Genomic DNA, 24,594 nt, shown 5'->3' on the forward strand with positions numbered 1-24,594 from the left:
CCGAAATGGTTAACACATGCACATCTATGCATATGAAGGATTTCCCAGTTATTTCTAATAAATACTTTGCTGCATGAAGATTATACAACTCATCAATTTATAGGAAACTTTGAGGAAAAAATTATTTTTCTTTAAATGTTTGGATGAAGAAAACTTAAAATTAGACTGCAGAGATTTAACCTTCTTGGGAAATTTGACAATGAAAAAAGCTTTGCAGATTCACAACACAAAATCTCAAGACCAGGCCGTTTTAAGTTAGCAGCTCCGAACAAAATGCTCAAATATAAAAGTTTGAATAAATCACAGAGCTTCTCGTTGATGACACATATCCCAATTCTAATGCACGAGGGTGGAAGTATTATGGTTGACTATGTGTGTGACTTCCAGCGGTTTGCCGCAACTCATTATATTTATCAAATATACATAATAACCCCTTAATTACCACTAGATGGGGAAAAAAAAGTGTAAAACTGGATCACCTGTGACCCAGTGGAAATGAAGTTCATTTAATAATTTGGTGCAAACCAAGTGAAAAAGTAAAACAATATTAGTTTTTATAAACTACACGAAAAAAGGCAATATATCATAAGTTCTGGAAAGCAGTAATCACGAAATATAACTTTTTGCTGAAATAATTTTCAGCCAATCTTGTAAAACTTGATATAATTTTCAGCATATCAACTAACATGTCACTCATTTTCTAATCGAAATACTACAATAAAATGAATGTCAAAATGCTCGAGACAGAGTTTTAGTCATTTAGTCATGGACACAATGTTTGCAGAAAAACAAATGAAACCATCGCTGTTTTGGTATTTTTTTTATTTTAAAAATGGTTCTTAGATTTTACATAGTGTGCAAAACTAATTCAACAAGCTATGATCTCCAGGTAAGCAATGATGCATCAACATAAAAAGGATCAAGTTAAGGGGACAGCAGAAATGGGACAGTAGAGTACAAGAAGAGAATACATACTATATTTCCTTTTAGATAAATTCTTCACATTATCTATATAGTGTTTTGACACTAAAAAGGTGTAGTTTGAACTAAGGATAAACATGACAAAAAGGTTTACTCTTTCCACATGAGGATGCATCCATCCAACTCTCCTTGCACACAGAGTATCCTCGGCCGAACAGCCGAGCAAGACGGAACATTATCTTTAATGGCAGTGGGGAGGGACACTTATTTTTCATTTTTTTGGAGGGTGTACCCATTTAGTAAGCAGTGCTAATGAGGGCCAGCATTAAGTATCATCACTTAAACAACATCAAAGCAGATCTCCAAGACAAGAAAATGACTTTGCTGGTGATTCACTATAAACTCATCTCAGATACGCAGAATTAAGGGACAGAAAAAAAAGAGAAGAAAACTGCCTTTACCCTGCATTAGTTTACCATTTCAACATGACACTTCATAATTCCTTTTATGTATTATGAGTCATTGGGCTTGATACTCAAAAGCCGCTTAAATGGAAACTAGGGTCACCATTTTTTAATTCCCTATTGCCGCCCTGATGAACAGGGTGCAGTTCAACAAGTCATACTTGCGCGTGTAAAATAGCATCACAGAAGAGACTTGTACCATATGTAGCTGACAAAGCCTATTCATTGAAGGATGACATAAAAGGACTCATAAAAAATTTAAAAAAAAAAAAAAAAAGCTGTACACATTACATTTCCTAATGCAAACTATTATACAGCAAGTTGGTTGGAATGTTTTATGATTTTTATTTTTTAATGTGCTGTATTTCCAGCAAAAACCAAGGCTGTAAATCTGAGCAAACCACTAAGATGTGAGATGAGATTCTGTAGAAAAATAAGGATTTGAAAAAAACTTTCCAGCTCTTGGTAAAAATTTTGCAATCAATCAAGCTTATAAACCAGTTTGTGCAGTTTTATTTCTTTTCTTGTAACATTTTTTTTTTTCTTTTTCAAAAGAAGGTAGAAAGCAGAATAAATACTTGTTTTGTCCAAACAGCCTTACGGATCATGTTTAGTCCTGAATCACCTTGTAGATTTCACCAGTTTTAACTTTTCTACAGCAGATATGAATAAATGGATGACTGGGTTGCAAAACTACAGTATGCAATTTAGATTTTTTAACTATCATCACATAAACCTTAACAGTGTTTTACAGTACTACATATGCAATCATGGACAAAAAACACTGGCGAAAAAAAAAAAAAAAAAGAATATGTCATCTTTTTGAAAATGTGTGATTTTCTTGGTCCAAAATGACTAGGTAGAGGCAAGATGAGGAACAACATGACAATTCTTGAAGTAACAATAACTTTGGTAATACTTTTCCACAATGGATACAATACTTGTCATTACAATACATTGAAGACTTAACATGTGGAATTACTTCTAGCCTGCGCTAAGCTGGTTTTGATGGAGAAACCCAGTGTCAAAAACCAGCTATGCTAACACACATGCAAAGATCACTATCACACACATACGCACACACTCACAGACACACACACACACACACACACACTTCCCTCTTTCTGCTGAATTCAAAGTGACAAAAGCAGCAGTTTCCTTCCATATTTTTCATCCAGGTTTCCACCCCGGTCCAAACCATCAGAGGCCTCCTTATGTGGGAAAGCAGATGCCGCAGCACTCCATACAGATTTCCAGGCAATCTGAAGACTCGCAGCAGGCGTCCATGATGCCACAGTCCATGTCGCAGGGGCAGTTGCAGTCATCACCCAGGTCGTCGGTGCAGCAGCAGCAGCAGCATGCTTCTGATGTGCACGCGCCGCATGAAGCCTGGGCCACCACCATGTTGCAAAGCGTCAGGAACTCACAGAAAAGGCACGCCAAGATGCAGTGAACGCAGCAGTCTGGGTCCGAGTCAAGCCAGTCAGGGTCACAAGTTGTGAAGTGATGAGTGTGTGTGGACGGAATCAGAACAAAAACAAAGAACAAAAAAAAGAAAGTTTGACTTTTTTTTTTTTTTTTAATTAGAAATTGTAAAACAATAAAAAGTAAACTGAGTTTGGGGTTTACCAACGTTAATAAAAATAAAAAGCTGTGTTAGTGAATGATGCAAACTGAAAGAAGAAGCAGGGCAAGGGTGTTGCAAAGGGATGATAACTGTAGCAAACTGGGGGCTTTAAAGAAAAACAAGAAAAATTCAAGAAAATGAAATCTCACGCAGTTTTAATTCAGAGAGTATTAAATAACTGTTGCATTATAATGCAAAGTGCAAGGTTGATTAAACAAGGATGATTAAAAGAAAACAAAGTCAAAGAGTCTCATCCTGGCAAAATAGGTGAATTAATGCTGGCAACGCTTACACCTCTGATTAACATTTAACCTCTCCGCACACCACATTTGCGAGTTTCAGCTTGTTGTTTCACAGCAATTGAGAGTTCCCCTTTAAGTTCTTAATGTGCCCATTAACCGCCATAAGTCCTCTGTCTGCTCAATTAGGCACATGTTTCATTGAAGCATTTCCAATGCAGTTTAAATAAGCAATGAAACTAGGAAAATATAAAGTTTAGCACAAACTGCACATTCATAGTATGTTACTAATTGTTCTAAGACTTTCAGAATTAAAACATTTTTCTTTAGTAGATTTTATGCACAAAAATGCACCTTGTGGGGAAAAAAAATGTTCTAGTTGTAATTTGTCTCATCCCAATTCTTTAGCTCTAATTTACACATTTCAGGTGCCAGTCTAATTTCTCGCTTTCAATTAGATAATGTCATTTTCAGCAGTAGTGCAGGTGCAAGCCAGTAAAAAGAAAAAAAAAAAATCATTTGTGTCTGAACACATGAATGATTGTCACTACAAATTTAGGCATCGGGTCGACCTGCCATCCAGGACCTTACAGATATTTAGTAGGTTAGGGTCCTAGACACTCATCACCGCCTACTTTGGTTCAGTCCTCATGTACCAAAATCTGGCAGCTGGCTTGACAGAACCGGAAATATGCAATACTAAGACTTTACTCAAAGTAATACTTGACAATACAATCAATTTCTGATCACCTTAACCTGATTATTTATTAGATGGACTTATGAGGTAAATTTGAATTTTAGTTGAATACTGCTGTTGATGGAAATGTAGCCGATGAGAGCAGGGGAGGAACTGGTACAGAAGGACAATGGCAGTGATTTCATTCTTTTTCTTCATTTTATCTTGTCTGGACAAAGTTTTGCAGGGTGAAAAAGCTCAATGCCAACACAACATTAACTATGGCGTGCTTTAACCCTGTGATTTCAATAACAGCAAAAGGTTTCTTTTTCAAAATACTAAAAAGTTTAACTCAAAATTAAACTATTTGTGTTGCAGAACAACAAAAATCCAAAAACGTGTCCAGCTTCTCCACACTTTTGTTGCAGCCAAGTCACTAAGCCTCCCTAAATACCTTTCTGGAACTGCGCCTGCCTGGTACCCGCTCCCTGAAGCGGCCTCCTTTTTGATCCAAGGCCAGTAATGTATCACTGCTTTGGAGTGTTTAAAAGACATGATGTGGATGGATGCAGAAAAATAGCATTACAAACAGGCCACATTTGCATAACTTTCATCAGCCCATCTTGAGATGTCAGAAGGGGCTGTTACTGATTGGGTTAGATGGAAAAGCAAAAGGAGGAGAGCGTGGAGGATGGACTGGGAAGGCAAGCCGAGGGCCGCTGAATGTTCATGTTTGATTAATCAAAGTAGAGGGGATTTTTTTTTCCTAATTTTGCAGTGCTGAGGGCCGCAAAGCTGACCAGAAGCACCGACTGACTATGATACAAACAAGATAGAGAAGGGAACATGAAACGAGCTAGTGCGCGCGCGTGTGTCTGTGTCTGCGAGGGCGCCTGAAGTTTGAATGCATCTTATTATCCTTATCTAAGGCCATAACACTGGCAGTGATGGAAGATGCATGAGAATGTATCCTACAAGGCTGAACGTGAAGGCTGGTGGGCAGGTTGTGGGTTTGTTTCAAACTGGCACACGAAAAGCAATTCCACACTGTGTGTTGATTGGCATCTACGGCGATGTAGGGCTGTCTCCATATACGGAACAGTTATTTTTGATCAATACTGAATCACAGATCCTTAACATGAATGTTCATTTCTTTCATTTTTTCCTTAAATGTTTAAATACTTTAATTTACTCAAGAAAAATACAATGAAAATGTTTGTCTTCTTATTTTAGTGAGGAAAAGAAAAATAAACAGCTTGGGACTTAAAATCGGGTGCAGAGTTTAACATATTTCTTTGCACTTGGATTTTATTGACAAAAAAAATCTAAAAGATCTTTGCAGCAAGCTGAGGCCCGGAGAGTAAAGGCCGCTTCAACCTTAAGCTATTTAGGAGAAAAAAAGTAAACATATTTATAGTAAATTTCAAAATAAAAGACTAATTTTTACCTAAGACATACAAGAAAAACGATTGACTATTATGTATTAGCTCACCGACAGAAAAAAATAATGGACAAATTTGTAATCAATTGGTCAGAAACTTGACACAAATTGAAAACGGCTGTTAAAGTTGCAGTCGGTGCATCTGTTATTAACACTACTTGGCCACAGCCACATGCACAAAACCTCAAAGTCCAGCCTAACAAACTCTGACGGACCCAGAGGGTATAGCCATGCCAGTATTGAGAATGTAACAGCACACTGCGAATACGATACAAACACAGTACACATGCATTAAGCAGTGGCCAGCCATCTCAGCTATTCACTTGGATGTATAATTCAACACCAGCGATTAGTCTGGATCTTACAGAAGCCAGCAAGGAGGAGGGGAAGCATGGAGGGCCGTGCATTGTACACAAGAGAGCTGGACGCGAGGCACATCTCCATGAAAACACAGAGAGACAGACAGAAAGGCAGACAGAGACGGAGTGAAACCAACCAACACACAGGCAGAGCAGCATAGACTGACAATGCTCCTGTTTAATGTCAGCGAGCAGAGATGAAGCCCAGAGTTTGCTGGGCCAAAAGCGGCGTCCGGCGCCTCTGAGGAAATAGTAAGAGACATCTGGAAAGCTAACATCAAAAAAGGGGGAGCGGCATGACACAAAACAAGCTGGATGGGCCTCAGAGCAGCAAGCTGTGCAAAACATTCAAACTCACAAAGAGGGAGAGAGATAGCTCGAGATAAAGAGGGGGAGAGACTGATCAGACAAAGCCTTGGTGGCCAACAGAGTGCACAGAAGGCACACATGGATAAAGAGAGGAGAGGATGTGGGCTGGATACTGATGGTCCACAACATGCAACTTAAAAGCAAGTCTGTTTATAATGTATGACTGAGGGAAGATGACTCGATCTTACGCAACACACACACACACACACACACACACACACACACAAACAGATCAAGGTTTATAGCGCAGGCAAGGGCTTAAAACTGCGCTGAAACCCAGGGAAAAAAAAATAAAAATCTATAAATGTGGCTGAAGCAGCTTGAAGGTCTGAAGTGATTAAATGCAATTAACAAAAAGACACAAAGTGGTTGGCAGGAGCTAAGACAGCCCACACTGCCACAGAAAAGCAGTGTGGTAAATTACTCCACAAAAGCTACCGTGTTATTGCAGATTTGCCCTGGTGCCAACAGCGTGTGCCAAGAAAAACACAGAGCAACAGATTCCCCAGAGCTAGCTTCTGCTAACGCCTTTTATTTCCTGTGATCAGGGGGCTGTTTAGGAGGCTAATTTCACAGGCAAACAGATTATGTTAATCCGTGTAAACATTCAAACACAACAGCTTGGCTGTTTTCCGAGGGGAAATAAATAGTCGAGAGCGAACATATTGATTCTGAGAGCTCTTGCATCTTCACATAAGCAACACAAAAGCCATAATGAGACTTGTTGAGCTGTTGCTGTTTTATTTTTCTGCGCTCTATTCTGTTCTTTACCAATTAAGACATTGAAAAGATGATGCATGTAGAGCATCTCTGGTGGGTGCATTCCCCCTTTTACCTGCAAGATGCTGTGGTTGTGTGCAAGGGTTTTTTGTTTTGTTTGTGTGCACATTGCAAGCGTGGTCAAATAAAAATGCAGCTTTCCCACTTTTCCCTTCCATTAAACCTGATCTCCACCTGACTGTGGTGATCTTTTGAAGATTAAAAAAAAAAAGGAAGAGAAACGCATGAAATTACTTATTTTCCATGCAAATGTGGCGTAAAAAAGCCACATAATGAGATAAAACACCAAAGACCTTGGGTTGAATGAATAAGCAGGGACGGCCTTACTTCTTTAAAGAAAGAGAACACAAGTCCATAAATAAATCCACAGCCATGGAGTACAGTAGTTGGAGGAGAGAGACAGCAGGACCCTGTTAATGAGGGCCAAGGTGTTGCTGACGGGATGTAGGGAGCGCCAAAAAGGGCCCAGAGAGGTGTGAGGGGCCATGAGGGGCCCAAAGAAGGCTGGTCACGACTTATAATAGGCACCCCGTGCTCTCAGGCCTCGTTAGACGGTCGCACCTCTCTCCCCGTTGGAAGAGGACCGGCCCGCCGCCTTCATTACTGGACTCACCTCGGCCTCGCACCTGACAAAGTGACGGCTTCCCTGCATGGCAAGGGAAGCCGTCTGACTTATTGTTAAGCAAAATAAAAGCCACAGGAGACAGATAAGATGTCATTTGCTTGGCAGGAGTGATAAATATGTGAGGTCATGCACAGCCATCATTAAAAGGTGAGAGAAGGCAAGAATTTATTATCAATTTCTTATGTTCTTTCACTAATGCCTCTTCAGAATACTTTGTTTGATGCTGTTCAGATTTCTCAGAACAAATACAAATAAGTCAAAAAAATTTTTTTAACAGTGTCCAGTTACATTAAAAAGTACTGGACAGAGCAGAATGACTCATTTTCTACAACGAAGAAATGCTTGGCATTTTAAAAAGATTGATCTGCCGCGCTCTTCGTATCGGAGCAGGAATGAGTAAATTGCTCGACAAGTTAAATTTGCTCTAAGTGTTATGAGGTGTTTTTGACAACTGATGAACAAATTACTGTGCAAATAGCCCTGACTCAATCATGCAGCTTGAGCCACTGCAAGAGCAGCTGAAATGAATCCATGCTTTTTAAGTAGATGAGATGAAGAGATGGAGGCATGCAAGCCACCATTTACATGTTAGCAAAGTTAGGATGCAACTGAGTGTTCTTTTGCTTTCCTCTCTTTTACTTACAATCATCGCTCCCTTGTGTGTGGATACTCACCCTCTGGCAAAGGAGGTTTCTGTGAGCCTGTGGAACTGCCTTTGCTGCGTCTGCTGCTGTCGCTGTTGACTGACAAGCTGGACCTCAATTTCCGCTGCACCCTGTGCGACACGGGTGTGGGAGGCTGCCTCCGGGGCTGCTCCATCATTGGTGCGGTCGTCGCCGCCGCCGCACTGGTTCCTGGCCCCGACATTCCCGCAGCACTCGTGCTGATGTTGGCACCACAGGAGCAAGTCCGCGTGGCCCCAGCGCCGCCGACGGCAGGGTGGATTCCATTGCTGTTATTCAGTGTGGGTGTGCCAGCGTTGCCATGGCGAAAGCCATTCTGGTCCTTGGCAGAGTCTCCCTCAGAAGCTTCAGAGAGCTTAAGATCAGACTCAGACTGAGGTTGAGCTGGGAGGGGAGACACAGAAAAGACACAATTTTTATGTGTTTATGATATTTATGATATCCTGCCTTTCATCATATGACATAATTGGTGGCAATTAGACAATTATAAACATCATTTGAATGTGAATGAAGAGGATTGAAAATATTTATTTGCAAGGAAGAGAAAAATGAGTTGTTTTTTTTATTTGAATAACTTACTTCCTCGTTTGTGTATATTTATTAACTTACCTCCTATTCTGTGTATTTTCAGAGAGGAGCAGCAGAGTCTCTTCATTAAAGTTTATCTGTGCTCCTTGGATTTTGTTCACATACAAAGTCACTGTAGCTTGTGATGTTCTGTTCCTGAAAACTGAATACAGAAATGAAGGCACACCTTTCTACGCCAAATCTGCAAATCGTGCCACCGTTTTCTAACATGATAATATCGATCACACAGCAAATATTTCACCCTGGAACGACAGGGAGAAGCGCACAGACATATAACCTGAAACATGACAAGATCACAAAAGCCAGCCATGTAGTCAGACAGACGTGTTGGGAGCATTGCCTTGGTAAGTTAAGACAGTGTGAGGTGAGATTAATTCAGTCTAAAAAAGAAGAAGGAGCCCTGTGATAGTGTACATATAGAATATGGCTGCTGTCTGCACCAGTAATGATCTTTTTTTTTCTTTTTTTTCTTTTCTTCTGAAAGCTCAGAAATGGCCTCAGCTAGTCTTTCTAAGTGTGTGACAGCCACAGAAAGTCAGGAGACAGCAACCTGTCTGATAAGAAGGAAGGGAAAGGATGTGAGTGAGCAAAGGAGGTGGCATTTAACTGTGAGGAACACCTGCACATTCAGCTCTACTGGGAGTTACTCCTGCATTACCTTCTCTCTGCATCAGAGCCCGTGTGCATGTGCTGCCAGATTTAGTGAATTATTCGTCTCTTTTAAAGTTTCCCTGTGTGAACCACACTTATTCTCTTTTCACCATTTAATACGCTTTTTAAATACGTTGACTATATGTTGCCTTCACGGCCGTGATTTGAATTCTGGTGGATTTAACAGCGGTGGAGTGAAACAGACTTGTTTAGAGGTTACACAGCTGTCCAGAAATCAAGATATTTTCCAAAGTAGATGCAAACAAGGAAGTTAATATGATGCTGGTAATTTCTTTCCATCTCTATTTTCTTTGTGTCAGCTCACCAACAAGTGCAATTATTGTTAACAAGAGAGCAGAGTGTGGGAATCGGGGCCTTGCACTTTTTAACAACACATCACCCTGGGAGAGGCCGGACGTGAATGTGGATGTAAAACAAAGCAATTAAATACACACAGTGGGTTTTGCCTTCTCCTCATTCAGGCTTCTGCATGCTGCTTCAATAAACAAATATAGACTTGAGGGATCAGGATTCCATGCAATTTGAATTAGACAACTGGGTAGCACACGCTAGAATTCATTATGCAGTGATTTAAGGCCAGGTTGATGGATTTTCTTCTGTAAAAGACAAAAGCCGCGCAGCCTGCCCATGACAATGTGGGGAGAAACTGAGGCTTTCTAACTAGATGGTTCACAATGGACTACATCTGTAGCTGTTTTTCGCCCATTTTTAATACACGTGCCTTGCCATTTTTTTCCTATAACATTGTGATTTCTTGGTTTTCCAGTCAGGAAAAGGCAGTAAACGACAGAACTGTGATAAACAAGAATCACACATGACTTGACAAGCTACCTATATTCCTAATTTTTACATATGTTGATGTATAAACTGGCATTAGAGAGGCTGATGGGAAAAATATTAACATATAGAGTACAAATCAAATGTTTAGACGTACTTTCCTGTTAAACACCATCCAACTGAAAAGTGTGTCCATACTTTATTGGGTACTGTGAATGGAGTCCTATCCATTTGGGAAAAGAAAAAAAAGTATAATAATGATAAGAATAAAAATAAAAATAATAATAATCCTTATGTAGTGACTTAAACACAGGAAATAAATCTCTGGACTATGACAGTTCCTTAAATCAATTGTAGTATTATAACAACATAATAACAGTCATTTTTCCCCATTTAGGTCAAGCGAACCAGCCGCATGGATCCTCACAAGCATATAGACATTTGTGCATAAAAAGGCCAAAAAAGACTGGGAGGGATAATTACCTTTCCTTTTGAGGAAGTCAAGCTTTTAATTTACTAAAGTATAAATACTTATTAAGAAACCACCATGTAAAAACCCAGAGTACATAAGCAGCAGTTCAGGTTTCAGACAAACTGCAAAGCCCAAAGAAGTGGTTCGGCTCCAAAGAGTTGTGCTCTCCGGTGACAGGTCCTTGGATATCCTTTACGCAGTCGCAGTCTTTATTTTTAACCTGATGAACATGGTGACTAAGATTAATGGACACATTGGAGCAATATTCATAATCATTGATCATAATAATGATGATTCTGTCAAAGATGGCAATGACAGACTTGTACAGTCACCATGAGACAAATGAAGAGATAATGAGAAAAAAAAAAAAAAAGAGGAAAATGGGAAGATTTGAGGAAATTGTGCAGCGTTTGTAAGCAGGGACATCCAAGAACTCTTAGCCTAGTGAGAAAACTATAATCTGACCTTAGTGATTTATCTTTAAAATTAAATATTGGTTTACAGGTTGACTAACACCTAAAATATTCGAATCCCTTTTCCACAAATGAAAGAAACCAGTCATTACATTATCATAACATCTTAGAGAAATAGGAGTTTTGAGAATTTATATTTAAATTCTATTCATTTACATAGTTTAGAGGCGTGGGGCAAGTCCATGCAAAAACTAAAGGATTTCATAAAACATGAGAATACCAGTGGTATTCATTTAATAAAGGCTGTGGCGCTAAAGACCTGACAAAATAAACAAAACCAAAAAAAACACCAGCTGACATCTGGATTCTGAGGGCAATGGGAAAGTGTGTAACCTGTATTCAGTCCCACAATGACTTTGCAGTTCTTATCTTAAGTATTTATAGCTTTGAGATGTGAACATCACTGATAGGATCACATGCTAACTTTTACATGGAGCCAAATATACCAACTGCAATCGGTTGGAAAGCATTATTGGAATGAAAATGATTCATGTATACGCCTCATTCTGTATAAAAAGTGTCCAACTGAAAGGATTTTTCTTCTGTTTCACAGGGGTAGAATATTCCTTTTCCCAAGCCAATCGTGGCATCACGTAAACACCGAATCAAATAGCTGCCATGATGCATTCTTACAGAACATGCTCTGACTAGATGTAAATGCGCAATGTTTTTCTACTTTGCAATATGGCGGCAAACAAAAATACCATAGACAGCGTCAGAGTTTATTTGTCAATACAAACTATCTCGATGGCGGAGTTTGCATGTTCTCCCTGTGTATGTGTGGGTTCTCTCCGGGTACTCCGGCTTCCTCCCATCCTCCAAAGACATGCATGTTAGGTTGATTGGTTACTCTAAATTGCCCCTCGGAATCAGTGTGAGCGTGAGTGGTTGTTTGACTCTGTGCAGCCGTGCGATGGACTGGCGAGTTGTCCAGGGTGTATCCTGCCTTTTGCCCAAAGACTGCTGGGATAGGCTCCAGCTTCCCCACGACCCTTAAATCAGACTAAGCAGTTAGGATAATGAATGAATGAATATCTCTATGGCTTTTCCTCTGTTTGCAGTAGGAGTGCAATGATTTATAAACTGCTGCTTGAAAGTACTGCAAATTCCACAACTATCACAATCATTCTGTAGACCTCTTCATCTTAAATCCAGTGATGTAAACATCTTTCAGCGGATGTCATACAGGACCATTCGGCTTAATTGTTAGTGTATGCACACACCAGATCGGAATAGATCTCCCATGTAAACAGCTGCCCTGAAATCTTAAATTGGGATGATTTCAAACCAAATGTGGAAAAGGCTCCACATTTACAAGGCTAATGACCTCTGCAACTTTAATAGTGGAAATATGCATCATGGTTTCTTATATTTGTCATATCAAACAACACAGAAGAAAACTTGCCTACCTATTGGTTAATGCAGGACAACTTTTTTTTCCCAAAACAAGGAGAAAACACATCTACTGAAAATTATTTTCACTTGGTGTTAAAATTTTTACCACATTCTTCCAACTCTGACTGTGAGCTAGTTCCCTCAACCCAAACTTGCTCTGAAAGTGCTAAAATTTTTGTTGGGTTTACCCAGAAATCCCTGCATTAAACCCACAATACCCTTTAATCCACTTCATGTTTTCAGTTCATTTCAAGCAAACTGCTTGTTGATGGACCAGAATTCATCTGTACATTCAGATTCTCCAAATGAACTGGATTAGCACATTAGCTTTAGTGCAGAAGGTGTCAGCCAGACTCCATAGCTATTGTGTCAGTTTTGTAATGCCATAGACGGTCTACATGCTGCACTTCCACAATTCCCTGTTCCACCTTTTGAATTCCTAAACTTTGTGTTATTAAGTTAGTAAGATTTATTTTTTAAATGTCTACATCATTTCTGAATCTTCAACATCACAATTCATCTAAAAAATACAACAAAAAAAAAAAAACTACATTTTCCTCTAAAATAAGAGGTAAATGAACAGTCGCAAAAAGAAAGTAAATGCTAAAATGGTTTATTACTCGTTTTAAAAGAGCCCTCCATGCTAACGTTTTCCTTACAATTATGTCAGGAGCGCATCTAAAATCAACTTAATAGGGATAAAATTAATATTTCTGTATTGCACATCCACTAATGACGTTTCTGAACAGTTTGATTCCACATCCAAGGATAACACGGATTTATACAAATAATAACTGAACCTATTAATAAATCCTGAAAGAGCGTCAGAAACACATAGCTACTGCACAATGCCAAGAACAACAAGCGTCGTACAATTTGATCACAGCAAGTTGGGACAAAAAAAAAGACAAGTGGTGCCTTAAGCTTGTAGAAACAGGAAGGTATCTTAAGATAACTGAGTGCACACAGCCGAACGGGAAGAAGAACTGGACATACACACACACACACTTCAAATTGGACTTGTAACTGCCCTATTTCTAGCACATCAACAACTGTTGAGAGTGTACATTTGTAGTTGAATAAAACATGGTATTCCCCTACACACGCTGTCACACACATCACAGGGGAAACTAGGGGGTGAGTGCTTCTTGACTGTCTAAGCAGCATCCCAATTTGGTCCCAGCTACTAGTAGCTGACAGCCTCAAATATCTGGGGAGCATTTTTAAAAGGCCAGTGTTTGATGGATTCATGAAGAACACACAAATATAATTGCCATTTGTCACAGAGTCTTCAGTGGCTGCGCCACACAGGGACCGAGTAGAAGAGCGCCCGGAGAGAGCAGGAGCTGCACCAGAGCTGTGCGGGGGGATCGCTCTGTATGTAAAACTGCATATACTGTATAAACACCTTCGTTTTTGTCACAGAAAATAGGTCCTACAGGAGGGGACTGGAAATTGTACCCAGAAGACAGGAAAGAAGAAAAAGGCCTACTGCATGACACACAAACATACACACACACGTGCGCGCAGGTAGACCTACCAGGGGGAAATATGCATACATGCATGTCAACTGAAACAAAGCTGTATAAACAAGAACTCTGAAATAGTTGAGAACATGAAGATATACCACCAAAAAGGTCAAACAGGGCAGTATGGAGATTCTCATTTGCACACAAATACAGGAAGAGTTGCAGGTAAAGCCAGGAGCAGATTGAACAATCACGCAAAATCTGTGTTACCAAAGCTCAGTTCTTTTTAATATTAATGCCCCTGAGACAGAGGGAATGAGAGAGGAGAGACGAAAGGTGTTTGCTCAGGCTTATTAGAATGCCCATCATACACAGCATACAGTGATTCAAATGTCACATCACTTCCTCCAAATAAAACGCCACAATCCAGATCTTGTAGTCATCCCCCTAATAGCCATTATTACACAACCAGATGAGTCTGTGAGTTAACGCTGCGTGGAATGTAGGAGGAGAGGTGTCACCTTAAGTTCTGATTGGGAGCGCCAAACACAAACAAGTAGCGCACACAGCAGCAGTTAGCTCTGAAATGCTAATCTCACTAACAGGGTCAGTGTTTTGTTTATCCTTTTCATGCCTAGTATTAGAAAAACATGTATATTTTCTGCTTAACTGGCCACGCACCTGCATGACTGAAATGCTAATTTGTAAATGTGCAACGACCTAGCCCGACTCCTCTTACCAACAGCACCACCCTCCTCCTCCTCCTCCTCCTCTTCCTCAACGTCTCGCTTCCAAAACAGCCTGAGGTATCATCTCTCCTCCTAACAAACAGCGGCGTGGAACAGCCCCTGCTTTTCAATCCAAAGGGATATATTTTCTCATTAGAAATTATACATCCTCCCTGTCCGTATTTATAGACGTAAAACCAGGGGAATTATGCTGCAGAGAGCAAGAGAGGGATGCACAGAGAGAGGAAAATAGTACAATGAATGTTATTACAAAAGGGCTCTGATTGAAATTTTCCTTGGGTGCATCAAAGCCTCGTTTACAGCCTGACCTTCTAAACTCCCAGACAAGGACTTTCTTTATCGTGCAGGAGGACTAGTTAGACAAGTCACTAATGCAACAACATTCAAGTGCCCTATCACAAAAAAAAAAAAAAAAAAACATGTGATTCATATCAATATCAAGCAGATATCTGTAAAGTAGAAATGGAGTGACTTATCAACTATGAACTGGCATATGAGAAGAAAATTAGATGTCTATGCCAGGATGCGGCTGACATGCAAACTCAGTGGCTTCATCTACAGCCTAGACTAGAGGGGGTGGGTGGGGGGGTGACTTTGGACATCGCAGAGCAATCCTGGTGCTGTCAGTTCCAACACAGCCACACAATGTTTTGTATTTATCCTAGATAAAATGGTGATGTACAGATGATGATGACCACTGAAGAAAGCTAAATTACCTGCTCCGATATTGGATCCTCATCAGCAGAAGTGACATGCCGCGCGCGCGTGTGTGTGTGTGTGTGTGTGTGTGTGTGTGTGTGTGTGTGTGTGTGTGTGTGATAGCCTGCAACAGAACTCTATTAACTCTCGTCACCTGTCAGGGCTGATCAGACGGCTCTGCATCTCATTTAAGCAGGAAACATCATATTTTGTCTGCTTCTTCGCGCCAATGCGGGACAGTCGGGGAATATTCCTCAACTGGCTTTCAGTGGCACTTTCCCCTCCTTGTTTCAATTTGCTGTGACGTTTGTTCAAATCCGACTCGTTTAATGTACAGCAGGGGAAGCAACACTTCTTTCACTTCCATCAATACTGCTGCTTCTATCAAACACAAAGAGAAGAAGCATGTCAGGGATTTAGTCATTTGATTGCTGATTGAGTGGGAAAAAAAAAAAAAAAATTAACCCCCTCGGACCTTGTTCTGCTTAATTACATTTAACAGTGGCAAAGGCATCTTGAAAGACGAGAGCTTGATTTGACAAAATGAACCTCTTAGCACAAGTGGAAAGATGTGCGTGTGCTGGGAAGAAGGGGTGTGTGGGTGGGACGTTATAAGGTGTTAAGGTAGGGTGGGGTGTCATCAATTATTCTTTGATTTTAAAAATGAAACGTTCTCTGAGATTAATATGTTTGGCTGTGATCTAAATTACTGAATCTCCCTATGAGATGCCATTTTCTCTCACATGAATCATCTTGAGGGAAAGTCATCTGTACTCACCCCCCACCCCTCACTTCCCCAAAGGCTCTGGTGACCAGAAGTCTCTGGTCTCCACTGTTGGCACAGTGTTAATTTCACCACTTGTAATGCAGCACAAGTCAAAAGGCAATCAGACTGCACAAGAATGGCACTAAACAGCTGTATTCTTTCCGAAATGAGCCCGTTTCTGCATTAAGGTTTGTCAAACACTTTTTTTTTTCATCTGTTTCCAACAGTAGAGAAATACTTCGATTAAAGACAGCACAAGTCGACTACAGTCTTTTTCAAAGCTGCACATCTTGCTCAAATTTAGTCCTTACACAGCTAGCTACCACAATTTCTAGAAAGATCAATTATGACTTGACTCAGAGCAGGCCTGAGGGAGCTGCCAGGCTTCATACCCCAAAAACGTGCTCCACCCTCTGCCTGACAGACGACTCAAAACAAAAACAGATCAACGGAGCAGGAGCGAACAGCAGGGAAAGAAAAGGGAGGGAACGAGGGGAACGGGGTATTTTCTGTTTCAGTTACATCGATGACTCAAATATTCCACCCAGGTTCAAAACCTCCTTCCACAGGAAGCATGCTTGTTTGAAATACAAAGGCAGGCATACAGACATGCGCACAGGCATATTTTCTTTTCTTTTTTAAGAAAAAAAAGAAAGGGGGGGGGGGGGGGGGGGGGGTTGAAAACAACAAGCATAAAAATGCTGAATCTGTAGAGAATCCATGAATACCGATAACAGTGAAGTCCGAGATGAGGACTGGGCAGTAGGGCCACTTAGTAAAAACCAAAATACAGCTACGGTCTGACTCTGGGTCAAAAAGGGGATCGGCAGTCTATCAAAATACCCCCACACCTAGTTCCTTTATTTGCTCAGTATCAATCTCAGCATTAACCCTCTGCTAATGGGACAGCTGTGGGTCAGCGCCTTGCATCTTCAGGATGCCAATCAAAGCCTTAAGCTGCGAGATCAGCCTTTGGGACAGAGGTACTCGTCTGCCTCTGAGTGGCTTTTAAAACACAGAGACGCCTGTATTGATTTTAGCTCTAGCCTGAAAGAGAAGTGAGGGGTTGGTTGTGTCAGCTGTGGCTGTCTGTGCAGCTGGACGAGAGCCAGCCACTGGTCCCTGGTCACCCTCCACTGATCAGGGGGCCCTCGCAGAATGACCTAGCAGAGAGGCACTGAACCTGCAAACACCGAGGGGGCAAGGAGTTGGAAGCTTGAGGGGTTCAGGGCTAGCAGGGCCAACATCAGCAGAGATCTCATAATAGAAAAGGGTTTTAACCTTAATGTTGGTGTCAAAACCCTGTTAGGGGCCAAGTAATCCCCCCTGCACTGCTGTCATTTGAACTAGTTGATTTCTCTTCTCTCCCCCTCTCTGTAAGTGGCTTGTGAGAGACACTGACACGGTCATGTGGGGCTCCAGTTGGGGAGGTGGCAGGCATGAGCCAAGCTGTCCAACTTCACCAATGCTTGCCACACTATATGATATGAGCAGCCTTTTAAGTGCTCCCATTACATGCTATCACTTCTTTAATTAAGGTAAAAGATCTGAATCCATGTTCAACCGTTTTAGATATCTATTACAAAAAAAAATAAAAACCCTGCAACCACAGAGGTCAGCTGGTGTTAAATAACTTAAATTGTCCCCCAGGAAAGAAAAAAGAAATATGCTGCAATCAGAATCAATACATGTTCCTTTGCATTGAACATGAACTTAAAAGACTGCAGTCTATGAATTAAGGTATGCATATCTAATCATACAGCTCAAGTATTTTGAGTATCTTCAAAAAAAAAAAAAAATTAATAATGAATAGACTTGGGCAATTTGAGTAAAATATGCTAATTAACACACTTCAAATTTCCCATATGAAATCTATCTGCACCAAGACAATGAGCAAATAATTACAACAGAGGTAGAATTACAATGGCCATTTTAATCAACCTCTACACTAGCATTTCACCCTATTTATACAGTTTTTGATTCCATGACCCACTGCAAAGTAATCACTTGAAAATTATGGTCCAGTTTATAACAGGTCTATGCTTTACATTAAAGATATGAATTTTGCACAACAACAATCAGCATGCAGTTCTAATGAGTGGCAAAAGATCCAGGCAAATGCAAAGTGACATAAGGGGTAAAAGTCTTGTTGTACTTGAAGCTCTTTTTTAAGACTGATGAGGCAAAAATGACAGGATAAAAATGATGACAGGAACATATTTCAGTGCAGAAATGGAAAATAAGGTAGAATTTGCTCTTCTACACACAGATTAGAATACAATCTATATTGAAAATGTTGAATACAAAATTTGATTTTTTTTTTCCATTTTCTTGCCATCACAAGGGAACATGGGGGAATCTATCCCATTAAACAATCCCTTTACTGCATTTATTGGAGGGTCACAAATTCACTTCTGAAAGGTCAACTCTTTCCACCAGTAATAAAATCCACTGTGTGCCACCAAAGAACCAAATCAGAGATTCACACAAAGACCAGACAAATGCCTTTATTTAAAAAAAAAATATGTTATTCGACCTTCTGAATGTACTAAAGTTTCACTAAGATTACAGAAAAAAAGAAGAAGAGGAAAGAAACAGACCTGTTCCTCAGAAGCCAGTCAGGTCATCTTTATCAACCACAGACACATTTAAAAAGTATTTGCCAATTGGTTAAGGATTAAACTTACAAGCTAGTGGAATTTATTTTGATTTAAAGGTTTCAGAGAAAATAATCTATTTACAGGAGATCTCAGCAGTCTAAAAACCTAGAATAGTCTATTGAGGAATGCCACCCAACCTTCAACAAGACCCAACGTTCTCCCACGGCATGGCAGAGCTACAGAGGAACTTCTTACTGGCAAGTCCTTACAGGAAGGACAGAGTTGCACTTTTTCTGTCCAACAATTTACAGCAGTCTCAAAAACAAATCACACTTTTTCCAAATTTAACAACGTGTGTCCCGAAAAGTTTTTTTTTCAGCAGTAAGGCATAACTGTAATGGCTACGCTTTCCTGTAACCTCATCCCGTACCCCATGACGAACATCATCATTGCTATAGAACCTCCGCCATGTTTCTGTTCCTGTTTCAAGAGGAACCGGTGATAAAGTGGACGACTTGTCAAAACAATGTGATCAGAACTGAAACACCAGCAGTACTGTTATCAAAATATCACAATGGGCTTCCTCTTGGAAAAAGAAAATCACAGTACATAAGCTTTTCATCACGCGGGGGTAAGGGGACGCGAGAGCCGAGATGTAGGCAGGGAGATGATTTCTTATTGATTTCCTGTTTCTGTGGTGAGGAGTGCTCTCAATTACCTCCAGCAGTAAGCAGACTGGTTCCCTCAACACAACAAAACTACAGTAAGCCCGTGAGAGCTGAGGACATAAATCGGCCATCTTAAGCCGTCCCTGAGTCACTTGACATCAATGACTTAACCCCAAACACACATACACACACAGATGCAGAAAAACTTCCATCACAGTGCACAAAATCTTGAGTTACCCCTGATTTGTTTATTTACTGCCAGGAAAACAGGACGTATGTGCAGTTATTTGATTCAAGCATAAACTGATACTTAATAACAGATTTCCAACTATTCTTTCAAGCTTGAAAGTAAATATTTAGTATGATCACCTACATTCTCAATCCCATCCTAAACCATCTGGAACAAACTTGGAATTTACTTTAAAAAGTCTTCAGGAATAGTTCTTCGGGTTTCTTGAAGGACTTTCCTTCCATAGCTTTTCTTAATGATTGCACACTACTCCCTGGTTAAGGTGAAGGTCGAAGGACAATTCATCCCTCCATCAGACCTGTTGCCACTGTTTTTCAGTGCACTTCTTTTGTCACTCTTTAATAATTGCTTTCATCAGCCACCCTTCTGGTGGATGGATTAACTGAAGACCCAGTTACATCTCTTATGTCTGGTTTCAGATTATTTTCCTGGAATACAATTCCTATTTATTAAAAACATCACTTGCACATATCGCCCATCTGCTTCTGACCATCTGATATTTGGCCTCCACTTGCGCTTTTCCTTATGAATTACTTTGCTGGGGACAAATATAGAATTTTGTGCTTCTCAAACTGAGGCACTGACTTATTTTTTTAGCAAATGCAATTTAAGAAATAGCAACAAATGACATGACTATGTGACAGCTTCTTGATAAAAACGTGCTTAAAGATACAATTCCTAACTGGTGGCTAAGATGTTTCTGATGCGACATCTTACCATCTCATCCTTTGAGTTCTGTGCCCTTTTTGTGTTTGAATGAACAGGTCATTGTTGAGTGGCTTGATCAAATAAAAAGACTATATTCTTCTGAAAAAGTCAGGTACAAAAACTGGACTGAAAATGTGTGAAAAAGCAGCCACTGTTCAAAGAAAAAGTCTGGATCCTTCAGAAAAATAAATTTTATATGTAAATATCTCTCTCTCATATATACTGTGTGTGTGTGTGTATATATATATATATATATATATATATATACATATATATACATACATATATGTAAACACACACACACAACAAAATGACAGTTGGCTCAAGACTTTTGCATAAGGCGATAAACAATATAACAGAAATGTAGCACTTAGCAAATGCCCGTAAGAGGTGTTATTCATCTCCCCCTACCAGCCTTCCACTCTGTTTTTAGGTATCAAAAAGAGAAGAAGAAAAAAACGAGTTAGTGTGTGAATGTTGGAGGGAGGCAACATCAATTACAACGCAAAACTGTTGTCACAAGGGCTTATCTTCTGAGATGAAAACAAAGCTTGCCTCCCTCCAGAAGTGCAATACTCCACACACCTGCCAAGCAAGGGGAAAAAAAACCTGCTGACAGAAAACTTCTTTTCTTTTTCTCTAAATGTCTTTTCCATGCTATTTCAGTAAACAAGCCACTGGCAAATCATTAAGCTTATTACCCCCTTCCCAAAAAAAGTAAAGAAAAAGGGAAGGAAAAGTTACCCTGGAAAAGTGAACAACTTACAAACAAGGGAACTGTCGTCAAGTGTTAAATGAAAGGGCAATCCTTACTATGGAAGCAATCAGCTGCTATTTGCACTTGTTGACGAGTCCCACTCCTTTAAGGATGATGACACACACAGCTTTAAGTGCATTTTGTTTTGTTACTTGCAGTTTATTTATTAGAACCAGGTAGAATTCTTGTGCAAGTATTTATACAGACCTGCAACTAACACGACTAAAGCAGGGGGAACTTTGTCAAAGATATGACTAGTCTGGAGCTACATATTTCAAAAAAAAAAAAAAAAAGGAAAAAAGAAGAAGAAATTCCTCCAGCAGCTGGCACAATTCTTCTCCAATAGGTAAATGTTTGGTAAAGTGTAAAAACACTGCGGCTTAAGTCAATCAGTGTGTAAAAACAGCCAATGCCAGAACCACAAACAGGATTTCCTCACTTCCAAAACACAGAACTGGGGCTTTGGAAGGAGAAGTTAAAAAAAAAAAAAAATGGCCGAATGAGCCATGTCCTGGTCTTTATGGCAGAATAAAAGAACACAAATGTTACATTTGCATCCAAAGAGGCTTCGCTGCTATCTCGATATTGCTTTAATTGAAAACGGTGAAGCTTATATGTTCGTTGGCCATCTGATCCTGACTCATGCATGGAGCTGTCATAATAACAGCTACACTTGACAGGTGGACTGTTGTCAAAAAAAAACAACAGCAAAATTATAGCCGTTTAAATGTTCAATCAAACATTGCTAATCACTTGCTGCAGTTAAGCTCCATCCGACCATGCAAGCAAACCATGTTAATCATTTTCACTCTCTCCAATTAAGTGACACATTGTTGTTTATCATTAAAAATAACAGCAAGATGTTCTGCTGTCCGCCCACAGCTTTCCCAGGTCGTTAAAACTTACTTCTTACAGGCTTGCAATAATTAGGCTTCTCCTCCGTCACGTGACTTTGTTCTCCAGTGGGTGGTTTCCTGGGAGACAATGTTCTTCCTGATGAATCGCTGTCACAAGCATCTAGGGTTGCAAGAATTGAATGTTAAACATGGCTTTACTGGATAAAAAGATGATACACAGTGACTTGTGAAAAAAAAAAACATTTGGTTGTTTACAGAATAAACTCTTCTATGTGTATGTGAATTTTGTTCAAAAGCAGATGTTAAAATTCACATTTGTTTTCCCAGATTGGACAAAATCTCAGGGACAGTTGGAGGAGCTGCGGGTGCGGAGGCCGCTATTTCGATTCATGCCAGAAAAAACAATCCACTGGCGAGCTGCATAACATGGTGGGGCGGTTCAGGTAAAGGCATTGCCAGAGCTCTGGATCTCATTTTCTCTCCTTTTGCTCCCGGGTGCACTTTACCTGCCAAGCTTCTTTTACTTGCCATAAAGACTGCATTCATCAAAATTGGAAAAAGTATGTTGGCCAAAAAACAAAAAACAAAAAGAAAAATAAAAAAAAACACAACCTGATAGCTGAGCAAAGACATGAGAGACACTTGCACTCATCTCTATAAGCCGTGTCCATGTCCTCCTTTTTGCTCATTGCACACTGCTGCTTTGTTCAGAAAATAAACCATCAACAACGACCATATTCACTGGTTTGGTTATGTCCTCTCGGAGCTTGCAGTTTACTCAAGAAGTGCAGGATTTTTTAGTGCCGTACTGAAGCTACTGGTGAAAAAAAACTAGAGAAAGATGAGTAGCAAAGCCTTTCCTCTGCTGCAACAATCATCCTGTTTGTAAGCAGTGACAGATGTAGGAGTGGAACAGCTGGGTGGGGGCCAAAAATTCTACATAAATATGACATATCTCAGCTAGGAGCTGCAGCGGTGCTGTGTGAGTGAGGCATAGCAGTGTTTAGTAATAACAGTTAGAAATAAATTGGTCTGTTCACAGTACATCCATAGTCCCCCAAGAAGGGGGGAATATAGTCTGAACTGCATGTGACTGGGAAAGTCCTGCAAAAAAAAAAAAAAAAAAAAAAAAAAATCCATCCACAATCCAACAGTCTTATGGATTGCTTACTTTGTCCCACTTCAGTATTTTCTGACAGTGCCATAATGATGCTTGGTATAAATAGAATGGTTAACGGTTCATTGCTTGTTTGAAGAAAAATGAAAAAAGCGGGTGTGGGGGTAAGCTTATTTTACTGTGATAATTTTAGGGGCGAGCTAGAAAGTTAATTAAAAACTATAATTGGCTGTGGTTGCTGTTAACAGTCACCAGGGCGTTTTCTTCAGACTTTATTGGGGGAAAATGCACAAACATTATCGAGGCTTAACACCAGAGCACAGACACTGGCGTATACTAGAAGTCGCATGAGTACAATTTAAAAAAGTCAAGGCAGAAACTTCCCCACCCACACTGATATACACTGAGACAACAATCGATAAATGCATTTTACTCTTTTCTCTCATGTGACGGTCTAAATAAAATGGGTTATTCCAGAATAAGTAAGTCACTGGTATTAACAGCTCAGTTTCATTACTAGTGCACCAGAAGAGAGAAAAATATGTATTGCATTAACATTCACATGTCTACACATGAGTCATGTACACACACACACAAACACTTTGGCTTGTCACACACAAAAAATCTGACCAATACAGCCAATAAGCTGTGGTATAAGCCCTTTTGTGACCTTCTCAATGCCACCACACCTGAACTAAACAGGTAAATTGAATGCTACCAGTGACCTGTCTTGTTATGTCTTACCTTGGGAAGCCGGCAGCAGGGGACTTGTCTCTTGCCCTGGGCCCTTTCCCGCCGGCCCATCTGGAGAGAGGACAGTCTCCTTGGACATGAGACAGTTGTCTTCTTTGGGGGGGTGGGGGGAGGAGAGAAAAAAACACAGCAGAAGTTCCTCCCTTTCCTCAGCCTTCAGTGCTGTGAAAACCAACGTCTCATTACCAACGCAGGCTTGAAGACAAAAAGCAAAAAACCATGCAAAGTCATTACTCAAGTTGAGAAAGAGGTCTGTTTTATTCACACGCCGAAATGAGTGACGTCGAGCCAGAAAAAAAAAAAAAAAAAAAAAAACTTCATGGAAATTTCCCTTCACGCGCTTTTTACATAAACTTGTTTCAGACTCCACATGCAGCTCATTTGCTCGCGCGTGCTCCCTCCTCTTTATCATTAAAACATGGGGGGGAAAGCGGGCATATTGTTCATGTAAACGCTACTTACCTTCCAAACATGACAACTCCCTTGCTTCAAATCTGACTTATCCCCATTCTTCAAACTTTTCCTCGCGACGTTCGAAAGAAAGATAAAGAAACTGGGTGAAACAGTGAACTACCGTCCAAAACTTCGCCCAAACTTTGAGTCTCAATTTTCCAGTCCTGTTTGGTCCAGTTATTTTACT

The 24,594-nt window shown here is 40.2% G+C and overlaps 1 protein-coding gene across 2 annotated transcripts; it reads right to left on the reverse strand.

Annotated features, from left to right (window-relative positions):
• Positions 1-933: 933 nt before the first annotated feature.
• mdfic (MyoD family inhibitor domain containing) lies at positions 934-24,594 on the reverse strand. Of its 2 annotated transcripts, none has more exons than XM_079262962.1 (5): positions 24,417-24,594; positions 23,946-24,116; positions 22,134-22,244; positions 8,176-8,568; positions 934-2,848 (listed from the first exon to the last, which is right to left on the reverse strand). In XM_079262962.1, the coding sequence occupies exons 2-5, from the start codon at positions 24,031-24,033 to the stop codon at positions 2,598-2,600; spliced, it is 843 nt and encodes a 280-aa protein (XP_079119088.1). In that variant the 5' UTR covers positions 24,034-24,116; positions 24,417-24,594; the 3' UTR covers positions 934-2,597. The 2 variants fall into 2 exon arrangements, with proteins under 2 accessions (XP_079119088.1, XP_079119089.1); XM_079262963.1 differs by having other exon boundaries at positions 23,946-24,149.

Source organism: Telmatherina bonti (genome assembly GCF_933228915.1).
Source record: "Telmatherina bonti genome assembly, chromosome: 23".
NCBI lineage: Eukaryota > Metazoa > Chordata > Actinopteri > Atheriniformes > Telmatherinidae > Telmatherina > Telmatherina bonti.